The following is an 18,786-nucleotide window of genomic DNA, read 5'->3' as shown; positions in this document are numbered from 1 at the left end:
GAAGAGCGGAGTTGATCTTCTGCAAGCAGAACCCAGCTCACTCTGCCTATGTTCAGGGTTAGCCAGCATCAGAAACAAAGCTGGTAAGGTTAGGCCACCTGCACCTCCACACAGCTGCCACATGAACGTGGAGGTGGGCTTTGGAACATGGAGGTGCTTTGGAGGTGGTCTGCAGACTCCATACAAATTCAACCAAGGACTGACAGTGCGACTGACGCTCACTTGCAGTCCTAAACACCACCAAAAATTACAGTCCTGGGCTCTTCCACCCATGGCATGGACCTCATGCCCTCATGCATTTGTGGTAGCTCCATGGTCAACACCTAGCCCAGTTTCAAGTTCCCAATAGGAGTTGCACTGCATACAAGCAACCTCCCAAAGCGAGGAGCTGAAGGAGAATTCTTGGACCCTTTTCTATCTTCTCGTTCTCCTCTTTCCAATTACAAGGCAGACCCCATAGTGGCCTGTTGTGCTCTCATCAGCAAGTCTGGTCCTTGCTGAGCCTTTGTACGTTCAGGATGTCAGTTTTGCTCTGTATATGTGCTTGCAAAATTACCGCATCGCTTTGCAAGCAAGTAAAGCTGCTGAATAATCGGTCTGTCCGACACACACTGACAGAGACTTCAAGTCTAGGAGATTTCAAGCAGGACTTTGTTTACCAGTCTAGGAGCTATTACATTCTAAAAACTGGTAGGTGCTTTTCTCTTACAAAGCTCTCACCACTTAAAAAAAAAAAAAAAAAAAAAAAAAACACTGACATTTTCAAACCTCCTCTTTGGCAAAAGTAACTATAAATCTTTCCCAGCCCTCACTAAGTTGTGATCAGACAATGGTGCCAGTCTTGGCCTCCCCTAAGTTGTAACTCTATGTTCCTCATGCTTTAAAACAAGTAACAGTCCATGGGCTGTGAGAGTAACATTATTTTGAGCAACTTTCCTAATGAATGTTTAACATCTTCCACTGGTTAATGGGTGGAACCAGATTATCCCTTTCTTTCCTGTTGAGTAGTAACGACTTAAGGAGATTCACTGGTTAACTGGTTAATGATTCAATGGTCATTAATACATATCATACCCGTGACACAAAATAACCCTGATTACAGAGATCAGCTAATAACAGCGTTCATTCAGAAGCAATAACAAAACATTTTCATCCATGCTGATGGGCTCAGAATGAAGTCCAACGTGATTTCAGCTGAAGGAGTAAACATCCTGAGGGTGATCACTAAACCAAGCCATGCTTCTCTTCAACTGCAACAGAATCTGTTCAACATCCCTGCAAACATTAGTGCTCCTCTTCCTCTCTGTCCTTCAAAGCATCCATCACACATCTCCATGTTAAGCACTAACATTTTACCTGTAATTGCATGACACAGGACAGGCATTGCACCTCCAAAACCAACTGAGCATCACCCTTTTCTGAATGCTTCACTGTGTCACAGCCTGGAATGAACAAAAGAATAAAAACCACTTTGAACAAACCATGACAAACCTACCAAACACATAGCAGTGAGGTGAATCCTTTGCTTTTGAGTCCTAGCACCATGGGGGCATCATCTGGTGGCTGCAGACACAGCAGCAAATAATTTTGCAAAAGCATTTGCTTTAGTTGTGACTTTAGGTGCCCTTCGATTTGGGTTGAATCTATACGTTTGGTTTAGGATGCATACCGCAAGACACACATCAATGTCTACCACAGGGGTGTATGGGCATTTTAGGATTAAAAGGTCACAAAACCGAGTCCACTGCCTTGTGCATAAACAGCATCTCTCTGCTTCTCTCTTTCAGTAACTGTGACTGTGGGAGGACAGCAGCACTTGCTGGGACTTTACGACACTGCAGGGCAGGTAAACTACTACAGATCATCTATGTTTCCTGTCCCATGATTTGTTTGTTACTGTCGCATATTGGGTTTTGCTGCTTGTGCTGTTGTGCTTTTGTGTTTTTTGTTTGCTTGTTTAACAAATATTTGCCTGCTTAACAGATATTAATAATTTAAATTTGTTAAAATTTATTTCAACATTAACAATATATGTTAAAAATGTAAAGCTGTAATGGTTTAACTGCTGACCTACTTTTTGTTATTTTACACATAGGTTTCGTTCTGGTTCAGCAGTAAAACATACACACATCCCCAAGATGGAATTTTGTCTAGGCCAAAAACAAAGCCTGATGAGGCTGTTCAGCCTCCCATATACCTATCCCCTACAGCAGGTACAGCGTTTTGCAAAAGTCAGTATTTTCTTCCACTTACCACATGGTGGCATTGGAGATACAGAGAAGAATTACAGTTTCCAACACCAGAAAACTAACATAACATAGCACCAGGCTATTGGTCACCAGCTATCAACTTTTTAAATGTTAACCCAGGCAGCTCGGCACCCATCCCAGCATCCCAACACCCAGGCCAAGGATGTCCATTTACAGGAGAGCCTGTACCCTGTGCTAACTTGCAGATGTGATGTTTTTACTGCTTCCACTGCCTGTGCTGTGGTGCAGTGTGGGTGCACTGTGAGGCTGAAGAAGAGCCCTGGTCTGGGGGCTGCGTTCACCCCCTGGATATATGGGGGCAGAATTTCTCACTGCCTTGCTCTGCCAGGAGAAGGGTAAGGGAAGGTACCAGGAGCACCACATGTTCACAATGAAATTTTCGTCTCCTACCTCCAAAATGCCAGCAAGGGAGAGAGGGAGGGGGTCCTGGGTCCTTCCCAGACAGGGAATGTCCACCAGCTCCTCCTGTCAGAGCTGTCACTGGAGGCAGCAGGAGAGGAAAGCAGATATGGGAGGTTGCAACTGGGACAGAGCAGCTCACGGTGCTGGGCTCTGCATTCAGGAGCACTTCTTATCTGCATGTTTTTGTCCACGACTGCTATGAAATTCATAAACCATGCAGAAGGAGACTCTCCTGTCAGCCAAAGGCCACTCGTTACAGGCTGTACTTCACAGCAGTATGCAGAGGTCAAAAACTGCATCACAACAGACTATCACTTCCAGAAAAAGCTGTACTCAGCAGAGCTCAGGACTTTATGCTCTGCGTTTCGCATTGTTTTATTCCTATCATGTGTCTGTAGGCAGCAGAGGTCACTTCATGCCTAGCTCCATGCTAGTTACAGTCCACTCACCCCTTCTGTTTTCAAGGTGCAAACAGACAATCCAAAAGCCAGACCCAAAATAAGAACGAAGTCCTTGTCCTGCATCAGAAATTTGAGAAGTGCTTGTGCAACTTTCTTTTCTGCATTCACAAACATGGAGCTCTGAGACTGTCTGTCATGATCTGGCAGCTCTGCAAGCCCCTGCAAATGAGACTGGAGTTATATTCAGATCTCAATCAGATTTTACCCAGTGCCTTAATATTTCTGTGTGTTTTGAAGGGCTGACAGTTCCACCTGCCACCCATTTCCTCAGCAACACATCCTCTTATTTGTCCTTCTGAGCCAAAAAAAAACATAAATCCGTTTGGCTGACAAACCTCACCCCTCCCTCCGTCCCTCCACAGTCATCTTGCCATCTCCTGCTTCAAACTAGCCAGAGCACCACCTGCCTCCAGGCGACATTTCCAGCTCCTCAGGATTGTTTCCATCTCAGACTTGGGTCCAGCAGACGTGGCCATCTAGTCAAAACTTGGAGTGTGAATCACTTCTCGATGACTAGATTGTATCTGCGTGGAGGCTGGAGGGATGATGCTTCCCACATGCTCAAGCTATAACGACAGATCATCTGGGTTGTTTCCTCCCTCCTTCTCCTTGTGCTGTGTGGCTTTCCAAAGGCATCGGTGTGAAGTCATAGCCAAAAATAGCACTTGCCGTTACAATGCTATAAAACACATGCTAATGAAATAACAATTGGAGAATGTACTCCTGCAGCAGGACCCTCCGTCAGCCTGGAGGGAGAGCTGGCAGGGACCCCAGATCTGGGGTATCTGGTTTTCTGCTTCCCTGGCACAAAAGTCCTAGGAAGAAAAAAAAAAAATTACTTTTCTATTTCTTTTTTTTTTCTACAAGCTGGACTCAGGTGTGGAGTGCTTTAATGACAGTAAGTGTATGCAGGGGGATCAAATAAACAAACAAAAACAACAGCAATTTAAAAAAAAAAACAGTGGGGGGGGGGGGGAAAGTAAAAAATAAATAAATAAAATACAAGTTTTGCTGAACTTTCTCGGGCACAGCAAGCCACAGGAACCTAAGAGCAAGGCCAGGCCTGGCACTGGCCTTTCCATGCCAAACCAGTAGCCAGGCAGTGTGGCTGGAAGCCCTGCATTCTCCAAACAACCGCCAGAAAAACGCAAGCATGAGCCAGCGAAACGAATTAATGATCAGCTACAGCCCACGTGCATGAAGACTCACATCCCTTCCCAAACATCACTATCGCTAGCTGCAACACCTCCAGATATGCCCCGAACCCAGGCAAACATCCAGTGCCTTTTTTACATTATTTAATTGGTTGACTTCAACAACAAACTGTCTCTGAATGAGAAATGGTCCTGATGTGCTTTATTTCATAAAGGTCTGTTGCACGGTTTTGCAGCCTTTCCCTGTAGCAGAGTGAGCAGGAAGAGAGACAGGGTCCTCACCTGATGTGCTCTGGAGGCTTCTGCAGCTTAGAGACAGGGATGCATGGGGTCAACTCATACTCATGAAATCTGTGCTTGTGCATTAGCACATCCATAAGAGCTCTGGTGTGCCCTGACCTCTGCTATGTGACAGGTGGCTGTCCCTCCTTATGGCTTATACAGGGCTCTGTGCTGCTAGCACAAATCAGGAAGGTTTATCAGGAATAAGGAATATCCTTTCCTCCTGAAAAATAATATTTTGAGGGCTCTGGAGGAACAAGCAAACTCCAGTTAAATGCACACTTCTGTAGCTGCCACCGCTAGGCAGAGCACTCGTGGCTTTTAGTTCATTATTTTAATGGTACAGTAAGTCCCGGCCCCTCTAATTAGACACGTCTGGAATATGGAAACTGCTTACCTTTAGCCAATTTCTTTCCCAAAAAAATTTTGAATCAAGATTCCTCGAGGGCTTGCTGCCACCACGTGGCTATTTCAGGAGGCTGATTTGCAGTGATTAAACTGAAAGCACACAGGAAAGGCCTTTGCCAGGCACTGAGCATCAGCCCACACTGACATAACAAACTTCGTAGCTTCAGTCTCCAATGGTCCCACCAGTGTCTCTGGTTTTCCTTTCCTGCCGTTCCCTGTACCTAGATATCCACCCTTTCTTGGCTGATATGTCCAAACACATCCTCTTACCATGTAAATCCTTATTCAAACCAAGCCTTTCTGTGACACTTGTGAGACAGGTCATTCAACAAACACTCTGGCTTGAAGAAAGCAGCAGGTTATCTCCATCACCTGACTTCCCCAGTGCACCAAGGGAGCATCCTCACTGAAGGACAGAGGTCTCAGATGAAGTATTCCGATTTCAAACAGCTCCAGAAAACAAAAACAACAACAAAAAAAAAACCTTCTCCTTCCCCTTGGTTGGGTCAAAGGGAGGATGACTTTTAACTAAATCCAGTCAGAAACGTGCTGTCCCTTGAAGTGTGCAGAGCACAGCAGGGAATTCACAGCCAGGGCTGTAAACCAGGGCTGCCCCCATCCACAGTTATCCCCCATCCCATAACACGCTTCCCATTCTCCCCTGGCAGGAGGACTACAACCAGCTGAGGCCCCTGTCATACCCCAACACGGACGTGTTCTTGATCTGCTTTTCGGTGGTGAACCCTGCCTCGTACCACAACGTCCAGGAGGAGTGGGTCCCCGAGCTGAAAGTCTGCATGCCCAATGTGCCTTACGTCCTCATAGGAACACAGGTAATGCTTCTTTGGGGCACCGCCGGCTGTCGCAGGTGTCCTCACAGCCTCTGAGCCAGGGGGTGGATGCTGAGCTCTCTGGAAAGGCTTCCTATTTAACTTCTTCTGTGAAAGTCAGGCAGCCTTCAGCATTAGAAGAAAACTCAAGGACTAAGAATGGAATCCAAAATGCAGATGTCCTTTTGTGCTAGTCACAACTGGCAAAACTCATCCTATCTCTTTATTCACATCTATGTTAATGTGGTCTCAATGTATAAATACCTATATGGAGACAAGATTTCTGGCAGGGGAAAAAGAACACAACACACACACATCAAAATCTATAGTTGGAAGCTGAAGCTAAACTTTAAACTAAATTTAAAGAAAGGGAATAATTAACCAAACAACTTACTTGGAGACAAGGGATGGAAACAGCCTCCCTCATGCCTTACATCAACACTATAATTACTGACTCATCGTCCCTCTTGTGCTTTAGTGGATGTTAGACTGAATTATCAGAACACTCTATTTCAGCCTTAAAACCTATGAATCTATCAGTCAAATGAAAATGCCTTAAACATGGGTTTGGAGCAGGTATATTACAGCCTGGAAAATGTCCAAACATCGGAGAGTAACCTAAGCCGAATCAAAGAAAGAGATCAAACTCTGGGCAAAACCAAAATCTTCATGCCATAGCAAAGTCCAGTTATTCAAACACTGGCTTAGTTTTCTAACTGTTTCAAACACTGGACTAATCTAAAACACCAATTTTAAAATATTAGTATTATCCTTTGGAACACATGTTCTAGCAATGGATGGGTCTGAAATGCCAGAACATTTCACTTTGATATTTTCCATGGAAATAAAGGATTTTGTTTCAAGTCAGTCAGCCAGAGCTGTGTGTGTCTGGTCTGTCACGGTGTTTTACAGGTGATGCAGTGCAGGATCACAGCAGCCTCCCTTTCTAACGTGGCTCAGGCTTCTACCACCCCTTCCAAGACGAATAGTGAAAGCCACTGACAAATGCATCTTTCCTGTACTGCACCTGAGCTGTGCCCTGATAACTGGCCAATGAGAACTAGTTCATGTTAAACAGAAAATTTAAAGAGAAAAATAAAAGGGGGAAAAAAATGTAATTCCTTTTTTTAATTACCATGTGAGGCTGAGAAGACATGATGGGTTTGTAAATCTATAGATATCTCTTTCAAGAATTACAGCAAGGTGCTACAGAGCATGGGGTTTGTGTATTTTCTGCTAGATTGATCTTCGAGATGATCCCAAAACTTTGGCTCGGCTGCTTTACATGAAGGAGAAACCACTCACCTACGAGCATGGAGTGAAGCTGGCTAAGGAGGTAACACATTTTTCTGGGGTCCCAGGAAATTGATCGATCACAGCTTTCCACTGGGTGTCTTTCATTCAAGGCAAGCTCCCCTGGGTTTGTTGGTTCATCCCAGCCAGAGATCCAGCGCTCTGGAACTTGCATTTCCCCATGCTTGGTAGCAACAACACACAGACAGAGCAGGTCTTTTTCACACTGACAAATTAGACTACACTTGGTAGATGCTATTAAGACAGCACCTCCTCAAGACCCCCTGCTGCACAGTTGGGAAGCCAAGTCCCTGGTCCAGAAGTTCAGCAGGAGGACACAGGTGCAGCCCCCCTCCATCTCTGGAGGGCCCTGCAGGGCATTTCCATGCTCCTTTAACCCCCTGTGAGATACAGGTGTTCCTAATCATCCCTGCTCTTGCTCAGGATGACCACTGAGTTTGTCCTTCAGTCCCACAGGCAGCCAGATATAAACCTAGCAAGAATCTCACCTCCCTTTCTGATGGTTAGGACACGTGGACATACAAAGATGCTGGAACGGGGTCACTCTGTTTCTCCCAACAGTGGGTGCTCACTTCTTCTCTCTCCTCTTTCAGATCGGAGCACAATGCTACCTGGAGTGCTCAGCGCTCACACAGAAAGGCCTTAAGACTGTCTTCGATGAAGCAATCCTGACCATTTTCCATCCCAAGAAGAAGAAGAAGCGTTGTGCAAAGTGCCACCGCTGCTGCACCATTTTGTGAAGCCACTTGGAAAGAAAAGTGAGATGAGTTCAGTGAAACCAAGCAGGTTAGAAAGGCAATGAAAGTCACATGCAACTGAAATGGAGAACATGACCAGAAAAGGGTCCCTTTTACCAAAAGAGGAGCCCTCCATTCTGTGAAACCTCCAAGCTGTATCACGCTAGGCCATCTCATGTCTATGTGCTTTCCTAAACCTCCAGAGCCGTACGCAGCCTGTTCCCACTGCTGCGGACCGCACTGAGCCAACAGAAACCAGGATGCCTGCTCCTGCTCAATTCTTCTTCACCTTAGGGATAAGGGGAAGGTGTTTGGAAAACAAGCAAACAAACAAACAAGGAATTAAAGGTGGTAAAAGAAATGGGAGAAATTCCATTTGTGGCCTTAAGCAAGTATTGATCAAAATTAGGAATTTACAGTACATAGGAATTGAATCTGAACTGACTGAAAGCACATGGAGATCTGTAGAAATCTAATATGTAAGATGTACACTATAGGTAGGAAGTACTTTTAAATTACTTTTTCTTTTTTAAAGCTCGCTAGGTCAGGATATACTTCAGTTTGTTCAAACTACATGGAAGCAAAGGTGGAGTGATTCAGTTTATTTTCGCTTAATGGTGAAACTTCACAGCGTCCGTATGTTGCTGCACCCAAGCTATCAAAATGGATCAACATTTACCTCCAGACTTAAGGAATGTTCTTACAACTTAAAAATGCAAGTAACTGTATTTTTACAGGGGAATGTTCAGGCTGAGCCACGTTTCCATAAGCTGGGAAAGGAAGAACAGAGTTGTAGCATTTATGTACTGAAACAAAGACGTTCTGCCACCAAAGAGTATTGCCCTAGACATGAAATCCCAGCATGCGACAATCGCCTCTCCAAAGTGAGAACATCAAAGAGACACGTTGCCATGGCAACTGAAAAATCACCTTATAGATCAGCTGGATTTCCGCATCTCACCCAGCAGATGAAAATAGCAAAAACCAAAAAGCCAAAGGTCATGCTGATCGCAAGTGCTTTAAGGTGATCCAAGTGCCTTAAGATTTTTTTAGAGTATCTCATGTAAAAAAAACTTACCAAAGCGGAGTTACAAACACAGTGATTTACTGTAGTTCCCCCTCCTCTCACTCATTACTTCTTTCCTTGCTCCCACTTTCCGTTCTCCTTATGGTAAGTGCTGGTCAAGTCACAGTCCTCAGGAGCAGACTCTCCAGCAGGCTGCAGATGATGGGCTGCAGCCCACAGCACAGAGGTGGGAAGTGCAGACCTGGAGGGAGCAAAAGCTGCCTGTAAGCTCCCTGTGCTGTTGAAAAAAAGTGTGCTTTACTCTAAAGCCTCTCCAGGGAGCCTGTACGTTTGCACTTCACAGCAACATAGATGCTCAGAGGCAAACTCGAAGGGGATCTGCCTTCGGGTACCCTGGCAGTTCCATGAGACTATTTTGTTGTGGATTTCATTTGCCAAGCAGAAAATCACAGTGCCAGCAAATACAGATTTCGAGACCTCAAATGTAACTCCTTGCAAAAGCAGCACCTGCAGTTAGTGATCCCAGAAGTGCTCAGAGTAAGCAGCTAACAGAAGAGTACCCCCCGGCGTGTACTGGGCCCCCTTGCCCTGCTCCTCTCCAGAAGCACTGTGATGTGGCTGAGCGCACACAGGCAACCAGAAAACCCTTGTCATCAGTGCTGAATTATAGACCCAGTGTTAATCTGAGGAATCAATTACTTCGGCAGGATCATAGGAACTTCACCATTGGTGCAGAGAAGGGAATGAGCATGCTGCAGTGCCCAGTCCTGCACCCATTGAAGATTATGGATCCAAGCTCCTGCTTTCACTCTAGCATGAATTTTATTTGACATGGACACCAACAGAAACCAGATCAGACACCTCAAAACATTTCTAAGTGGAGATCAATGTTTTTCAGTGAAAAGAGCAATCAAATCTGGGCTAAGTGCCTTGCTCCTCTCACCCAGCTGGCTTTCACTCACCACCTCTTCCTTGCTGCACACAAGCGTGGATGAAAACAAAATTGCACTAATTCAAAGCTATACAAAAAAAAAAAAAAAAGATTTCCTTACCGCTGGCCTTGACCCTACATACATTACATTTGATTCTATTATGTCCCAGACATTTGCTTCCAATGGACTGCCTGATACAACACAGCTCAGAGCGAGGACAGAGCTGAAGCCTGGTGAAGGAGCTCATGTCTTGCCGCAGAGGCTGTGCTGCTGTCCCAACACATGTAGCAGTGAGCAATCACACAGCTGGGACACCAGCAATCAGCTCAACTATAAGGTGTAAAAAGGTATTGGAAGACTATTAGGGAAACTAGGAGTGACTAAAAGTCCACTGGGGAAGAAAAAAAAAAAAGTTTCAACAGATATCAGAGAAAACAATTAGAGCTTCCAGTGTGCTGCTCTTTGCTTCAGTGGAAATTAAATAGGTGATGATTTTGTTACAGCTGATGTAGGCTGCTGTAGAGCACTAGCCTGTACACAAGTCTCGGGTTGAAGTAAGTGAAGTCTGCTGTAGCTGAAGTGCAATGCAAACACTCAGGTTGGAGCTGCCAGATATTCTTAGAGCTTCACAAAATACAGAGGAAACAAAAATCCAGACTGACAGCTGAGCTTATCGCAAAATAATGAGCACACTGGCAAAGTGCAATATAGCATTCCCGGCATGCATCAGAGAAAGCCACAATACTGAAATGATATTTCTGTGTGTCGCCTAGTATCAGGGCTGCCTATTAACGGATGGCATAGGATAGCCACATAAAATCAAAAATCAAATAGGAAGTTGTTGCGCCAATGTAACTACAGTGGTTTGAGGAAAATTAACTAAAAAATCGTATGGTGATATAGAAGCTAAAATGCTCCTATCCTAATGTATTAAACTGTAGCAACCTGCACAAATCATCACATAACTGTGAAAGCAGATACATGTAAAAATATTAACACTAACCAGGGTTTTATTCATATTTACAAAATGAAGTGCATAAGTTTGTGAAGCAGTACAGTTATAAATTTTTCAAGCTGATTGTAACCAAAATTTGACATTTGGGAGCTCGAAATGAGGGAGGGTGGTCACAATCCACTAAGAAATCACCTCTGTCCTCCTTTTATTTTTAATTTCACTTCCAACAAAAATAATTGTTTTTTAAAATAGACACGGCTAACGCAGGTCCCATAAACATTAGGCCTGTGTTATGTACACACATTTATCCATGCAAATGTGACATTTTTTCAAGGATCTGCCCTGATATCCTTCTGTTTTTGGGAGGATGGAATAACATAGGGCAACAGGCTTCAGAAAGGCATTGTAGACAGATGCCAGGAGACTCATTGACTATCTGGCAAGTCATACCTAATACCTTTCCTAAAAGCCAACAGATGGTGTGTGAACAGGCAGCAAAGCCTATTTTCAGAAATATCAAAACACCAGGCACAGTGCAAGCACAGGCATAAGGCAGCAGATATAAACTTCAAGTTATTTTCAAGCACCATTAGTAACAAGAAAAGAAAATCAATAAATGATTGCCAGCTGAAAGGAGATAGGTTTTCTCATTGTAAGACAAGCTGGAAATCAGACCCTGATTTCACCTTCAAAGGAGCAGAAGCAGGGCAGTATAAAGGCTATAAACCATCCCAGGAACCTATTTGACAGTGTCCTTTTAATGCAAACGATGTCAAAGCCTTTCCTGACGGAGCTGCCCCTGCTAATAGTCTGCTGCCATTCCTAATGCACTCACAACTTAAAAGAAGTCTGCTAGATCCTAGAAAACCCATCTCCTTTGGCCTCTTCTGAAACCTTGATGTTCTATCGGGAGTTGTTAACCTGAATTTCTCTGACAAAGAAAGATGTGGAAACAAAGCTCCAACACTACGCAGTGCAATACAAGAGCATTTGTTCAGCCAGATGTAAACACCGTGTGCTTATATCCTCCAGGAAAGGATGGGGAGCAGTTCCCAAGCTGAGCTCCCCCTGACTGTCCTGCGTGCCAAACACTCCCAGACCTTCCCTCCCTGCCCTGCGAACACCTCCTGTCACAGCAGTGTGTAGCTCACAAAGAACAATCAATTGCATCAGACTGAGAAATAAAAAGATTTTGTCTCATGCTGCCTCGAATTAGGCTCAATTAGTGCCAAAGGCACAATGTGGGCCTTTCCCTTGACTTCGACACCCGCTGGACCTGCCACTAATCTTCTCCACCATCAATACACCGGGAGAGTGCCTGACACAAAGAGTCGGTGTAGGCAAGAAAGGAAGCCTCTCGTGCTAAGTGGGAGCTGCAGAATTCACACAGAGTCCAGCAGGACCACTGAAACAATCATTTCAGCAGCTGTCACTGATACCTCTCACCCTTCTTCTCATTTAAAGCACTGCTTCAGTTCAAAACAAACACAGCTGTCGAGATCTCATCCAAGATACTGTCCCAAGACTCTGGAGACCCAAAGTGAGAGCCCTTTACAGGAGCTTGGAAAACGTTGTAGAAGTTCTTGCAAACAATTTCTACCACTGCCTCCCTTCATCACACCCAGTGTTGTACACAGCAAGGGACACATTGGCCAATTACACCGAGAGTATGTGTCTAGCAGATGTATTTTCACCACGGGAGCTGGCACTTCCTTACAAAAACATCCCTCTAATTCAGATATGAAAGCTTACTTGTAGTCCATGACCTTTTCTTCAGTTTTTTTTTTTTTCCCAGCGGCACAGCAAATACCTCCTGATTCACAGCACCGAAACCTCCTCCAGATTAAAAATAAATTGCAATGGCATCAGTCTCAAGGCAGGTTGGTCTGAAACACAAACACAAATGGAGAAGGCAAATGTGCCTTCTCCGCCGCAGCAATACAACATATGTTCATTTAAGCCCAGGAACCATTTGTTTAATGAACAGGTTGAATGCAGGGATCTGGCTGCATATGCATTGCTCCTGTATTTTCCTTTTGCCTAAAGAGTATGTGTGATTTGTTTCATCCTGCTTCCATATTTATCTGGAAAATATAGAATATTTTCTTGGTTCACATCTCTACAGGACTAGAGGAGTTTTCACTGTGCCAGGAGGTGAGCACGGAGCAACCTATGTCAGATAATTTCCGGACACAGTTGTGCTCTGTGTAAAAATGAAAACAAGCCTCTACTATAAATGCCTATTTTCCTCTTAGTGAATAAAGACCCTCTGAGGGCAGGAAAAAGCCTCCCACTGACTTCAATAGTGCCTTGTGATCTCAGCTCTCCTCACCTATCAAAACAAAACACGAATAGCTGCAAAATCAGGGTCCGGAGTAACTGTCAGCTTGATCCTGAAATGTAAATTTCATTTTAAGATATTAAGGGGGTGCCCATAACAAGGACGATTTTTTTTTTTTCATTCTACTTTCTTTGTTTCAGTTAAAGCTTTCAGAAACTTGTGAACAAGAATTTATTTTTTCCCAGGTAGTTACAGGAGCTCCAACAGAACAACAAAGAGAGTCAGAACCTCACTGCAAGAGCAAAATGAGCTCACAAACCCACATAATGCAGAGGGACAAGCTCATATGAACTGCTATCAATGGTGAAAGGTCTCTTTGACTTTGAAAACACGTGCTAGTAAAAATAATTTTGAGCATGATCCCCCCTCCGCTCCTTCCAGAACATTCAGACCGTAATGCCATAGTGGTTGGCTGACTCTCTTAACTATAATTTCAGGATGGGATTTTCAAAGGTGCTGTGTTTCAGCTTCATTTCTCATGAAGACAATGGAAAATTTCAGTGGGGTCCACACATGACTAACATGGAAAGCATTTGAGCATCTTCTCGTTTCCTTTTTGTCTGCCCTATTACTGTGGCTGCCCAAGCTTTGAGCACACAGATACACTGAGCCGGGTCCAAGAATCTGCTATATTTTTTGGCTGCTGGTTGTTGACTCCCTAAAGAAGTTAGGCATCTGGAGACTTTGATCTGATCTGATCTTAAGCTCAAGCTCTGGAGACTGGATTTGTAACTCCTGCTTTCAACCATTACTGCAGCCAAAGATGAAAATGATTACATTAGCAGTGTAATATCAAGACAAATAGGTATCTTTGCTGAGTTTGACACTGCACTCATTGCTGTCATTAAATTTCATCTCATCCCAGTGGAGTGGTAGCATTCAGCACGCCAGATTGAATTTTGCATTTGGTTGTGCCAAAGATCACTTTGAGCTCTCGCTGATAGCAGCTCTGGCAAATTCTGACTTTGATGAATTCACAGCAAACAGTTGTCGCCAGTCTACAGTTTCCAGATCGTCCAGCACAACAGTTATTTGTACTGATAGCGTGTAGAAATTTTTGTCTGATGTCTGTCAGAGTAGTTTGGACGTAAGCCATGTCCACAGTGTGACTGTCGTACCGTCTCTCCCAGCACACTTCCCCAAAACAGGCAGCTGCTCTAACAACGTTACTGAACCGGCAGGCACCGAACCATCCTGTCGATATGGAGTAAACGAGCCCAAACTTTTCCCAAACCTGTAAATATTAACCCTTTAACAAGCATTAACGTAAAGCTTTGTGAGAGAGGAAAGACACTGCCGCAGTCATCTCCACTCCTCAGCAGCAGTGACCTGAGGTGGCGAGCCCAGGCTGCCGGGTGGGATGTGCCACAGAACAGGGCACAGCACAGCAGCCGTGCTGCCCCAGCCCCAAGCCTCCTCCTTGTGAAAAGGAGGGCTTCAAAGAGGAAGGCTGCAGAGAGGAAGAGCAGGGAGACAGACCTGGACTGTCCTCGAGTGCAAGGATAACTGAATCCAGTTGAACCTGTCATGATGTTGACGCACTTGTTACGTACAGGCATTTCGCTGCAAAGAGATTCTCTGCTTCCCTGAGAACACAAAGACAAGAACATTTTCTTTCCTTTCTTTTAGCATAGTACTTCAGCAATACTTACAGATACAGTGCAACAAGTTATTCTCATTGATTTTTTTCATGAAGCAAATGCAATGACCTCAGCCCAAATCAGAGCCTAACACATCACCCATCAGCTCTTAGCCAGTTAAGAAAGAGCATCATTTACTTGATGTGAGCAACTGAAGTTTCCTCTCTTAAAAGTTGCTACGTGCAATATCTCTGGAGTATGGGTCTGGTAAAACCAAAGGATGAGTACTAAAACGTTATGTCTGACTTCTGAGTGCCATATCTCTTTCTAAAGATGAACCAAGTCTTCAAAATTCAAGTCAAAGCAATACAGTTTTCCAGCAATTGTTTTGCATATTTTTAAAATCATGTAAACAGTATTAGTTTCCTATTTACTGCACATGATTCTGTACTCTTTTGCTTATCCTCTTTTAAACATGTAATTATTGTATATTGTAACTGCATATTAATAGCCTCTATTGTACATAGTTTATTTTAACAAAATAAATGTATTACTAAGTATTTTGACAGCATCATTCGAAGAAGGTAGTGTCGCACTGCATATTTTCCCAAATGCTAATCACTTACATTCAGCATGACATTTTAGGCAGGAAAAATATGCACTGATATATAGGATTGATTGCTTTTGGGTGGTCCAAGAACCACCTGCACCTTCCAGTGACCCCTCCAGCAACACAAAAAGTGAAACAGGAGGTGATACTAGGCTTGCTAGGTCTCAAGCATGTCCCTTTGGGCAAACTGCTGCCTACCCAACCCCCCTGCAGCCTGGACACAAGGGACGGTGGAGATGTGGGACCTGCAGGTCTGGCTTCCTGCTGGCCCCCAGCCTTCAGCTTACTCCAGTCCCTGCATATCCCACAAGGACTGGCCTGGAAATATTTATTCTCCCATCCTCAAACAATATTGAGGTGCTTGGTTTGTTGATTGTTTAGGTATTGCTTCCCCCCTGGCCTGTAGATAAGGGGTTCTTGCTATTACTGTCTGCAGTCTCCACTGAGATATCATGGCACCATAAAAGGATTATTTTCTCCCCTGAGTGAATATTTATAGTGTTTTGGAGAGAAGCCAGCATGCAGCAGCCTTGCAAACATAGGAGCTCTCTCGGTAAAACAGCTAGGGAAAGCATCAGTCCGAGAGTTTTGAGGGGAGTTTGTTACCCCCTGGCAAACCTAACACAAGGATAACAAAACCCTCCAACAAACCCTTAGCGGGGGTAAGGAAGATGATGAGCTGTGTAACATTTGGCCCAACAGACAGGACAAGGAGAGGAAAGAAGGAAAGTGAAATGGTTAAAGGGCTGAAGAAATTAGATGAGGAAAGACAGCCCTTAAATGCTGGGCTAAAATCAAGAATATGACTGCCTGCCACTGGAGGAAGCTGCCATTAGTCACCAGTCCTGCTGTGGCCAGGCCATACCCAGGAAGAAGCAGCGTGGAGGACGTGTACTGCCTTTAACACCAAGGTGCTGAATGCATCCTCCAGAGCAGAAACTTCCCAAACTGCTGCCTGGATGTACCCAGAGAAGGATACTGCTATACAGCCCAATGCTTATACCGAGCATCCGCTCCTGGCTAGGGTCAGAGGCAGGATATCGGGTGAGACAGCCCTTAGCTCGGGTGCAGGGCAGTGGTTCCTGTTTTCCTGTGAGCACAATGAGAGCAGGAGGGAGCTGCCTATCCCATCCTACAAAGAGAAAGCCAGTCAGTGCAGGAAACACGCACCCAAGGTCGCATCCTGCCCTCCCTTTCGCTGTAACTCAGGTTTGAAGATGGGGTAAAATATATTCCTGACTGATTTCTGATGGGGTCGGTCCTGCTGGACATGCCAACTGCTGCATGTAAACAAGGGGAGCTGAGCCTCAAGACAGTGGTTGTCTTGACAATACTCTGAAAGTATTGTCAAAAATGAAAGCACAGCGTGACTGCGACTATTGCTGTTCACATCAGAAGAGAGACAACAAATCCATGAAACAGAGAGCTGTGCAGGATGCAGACATGAGTCACCAGAGACCTACAGCCTGCTCCAAAATGCACTCGGGAGAAAAAACTGGCTGTATTGTCACTTCCAGTGCCCAGAAGGGAAACCGAGGCACAAAGAAATCCACTGTTTTGCCCAAGATCACCTGGCATGCTTATGGCAGAGCCAAGTCCAGACTCAGAGCTATACAGTTATGCCTTCTCCATACCTGCACCTTCTCCTTTCTGAGCAGGTAGATGCAACCACCTCCCTTCCTTCAGAAAGTCACTGCAGCAGGCATTTTGAGGATTTTTGCCTGGTGCTGGTGCTCAGTGTCCAGGTGAAAGTGACAACAAATGTGCTGGTTCTGCTGAGAAAAGATGTGGGATGTGATGGCCTCTGTGACAAACTCTCCTTTGCAAACTTGCACAGCAAAGACAGAAGGGCTGTTTAACTGCTTTGGACAGGTGGGAAGGTGAGATACAAATTTATGGCTTTAAGGAGCATTAAAAAGCCCCCAAGGAAAAGGCAGCAGCCTGGGAAGAAGATCCTCATATTCTGAACTGCGTGGGCTATTTTGCCTGCCTGCAAATTCTGGGCAGGACATGAACTCCCATCTGCAGCATAAAGGAAGTGAAAGCCAAAAGACCTGTTTCCAAGTATTAAAATTGGTGAATATTTAACATGCTGAAGACCTAGGAGCATACAAACTTCTTTAAAAAAAAAAAAAAAAAAGATTAGGAATAGGAATCAAGCTGGCTCCTTGAAACTCATTGTGGTGTGCCCCACTTGTGGGAGCCCAGCAGAGCTAGAAAATAAGTGCTCCTGCAGCAAGTTTGCAGATGACACCAAGCTGATTGGTGCAGTTGATAACAAAAGAATGAAGGGCTGCCGGCTGCCATTCGTAGGGACCTGGACAGGCTTGAGAAACCTCATGAGGTTCAACAAAGCCAAGTGCAAGGTCCTGCACCTGGGTTGGGACAATCCCAAACATGAGGACAGACTGGGGGATGAGCAAATTGAGAGCACTCCTGTGGAAGACTTGGGTGTACTGGTAGATGAAAACTCACACATGAGCTGTCAGTGTGCATTTGCAGTCCAGAAAGCCAACCAAATCATCCCTTGGCTGCGCCAGCAGCAGTGTGGGCAGCAGGGCAAGGGAGGGGATTGTTTCCCTCTGTTCTGCTCTCCTGAGACCCCACCTGGAGCCCTGCACCCAGCTCTGGGCCCCAGCATAAGGACAGGGACCTGCTGGAGTGAGTCCAGAGGAGGCCACGAGGATTTTCAGAGGAGGGAGCCCCTCTGCTGTGGGGACAGGCTGAGGGAGCTGGGGGTGTTCAGCCTGGAGAGGAGAAGGCTCCAGGGAGACCTCACAGCAGCCTGCCAGGACAGATGGGGATGGGCTCTGTGTCAGGGAATGTAGTGACAGGATAAGGGGTAATGGCTTTAAACTAAAAAAAGGGTAGATTTAGATCAGATAAAAGGAAGAAATTCTTCACTCTGAGGGTGGTGAGGCCCTGGCCCAGGCTGCCCAGAGGAGCTGTGGCTGCCCCATCCTGGCAGTGCCCAAGGCCAGGCTGGATGGGGCTTTGAGCAATGTGGCCTGGTGGGAGGTATCCTGCCCATGGCAGGAGGTTGGGTGGAATTAGATGGGCTTCTTCCAAACCAAACCATTCTGAGATTCTAAGAAAAAGGGATGTGCAGGTCAAATGGGTTGCTGGGATCTGTATTTCTGTATTCACTGTATTTTTGTCACCCACAGTAAAACCACAGCAACTCCATTCATTTTGGCTCTTCTCCTTAAAAGACCATCTAGAAGTGTTAGCTTGGTTTCAGTCAATACATTCTTCCCACTCCTCCTCTTCTGCCTCCCAAGTCTGGCTGCTACTATGTCAGTCAAAACCTTCCTTCACAGCCTGCAGTGTTTTCTTCTAAAACCTCATTTGGGTTTCTACTGCCTCACCATCTCTGGGTACTGCCTGTATTTCTCGTTGTCTGCAAAGGATGTTTGCCACTTTCTAACCCTACTTTTAATCCTGAGATTATAGCACAGCCAGACTCCGTGAGACAAATCCAAT

At 45.1% G+C, this 18,786-nt stretch overlaps 1 protein-coding gene across 1 annotated transcript in view; it reads left to right on the top strand.

Moving 5' to 3' along the window:
- The window catches only part of RHOJ (ras homolog family member J), a 54,634-nt gene extending 39,434 nt beyond the window's left edge, over window positions 1–15,200 (top strand). Inside the window, exons 2-5 of the mRNA XM_084287078.1 lie at window positions 1,788–1,846; window positions 5,646–5,810; window positions 7,048–7,143; window positions 7,715–15,200. Of these exons, the coding sequence (XP_084143204.1) occupies window positions 1,788–1,846; window positions 5,646–5,810; window positions 7,048–7,143; window positions 7,715–7,861 (467 nt within the window). The 3' untranslated portion in view covers window positions 7,862–15,200. The remainder of the gene's footprint in view (window positions 1–1,787; window positions 1,847–5,645; window positions 5,811–7,047; window positions 7,144–7,714) is intronic.
- Window positions 15,201–18,786: the final 3,586 nt, after the last annotated feature.

The sequence above is a fragment of the Netta rufina genome (assembly GCF_964035555.1).
Source record: "Netta rufina genome assembly, chromosome: 5".
Classification (NCBI taxonomy): Eukaryota; Metazoa; Chordata; class Aves; order Anseriformes; family Anatidae; genus Netta; species Netta rufina.
The sequence above is the reverse complement of the archived record's forward strand: the minus strand, read 5'-3'. Positions and strand labels throughout refer to the sequence as shown.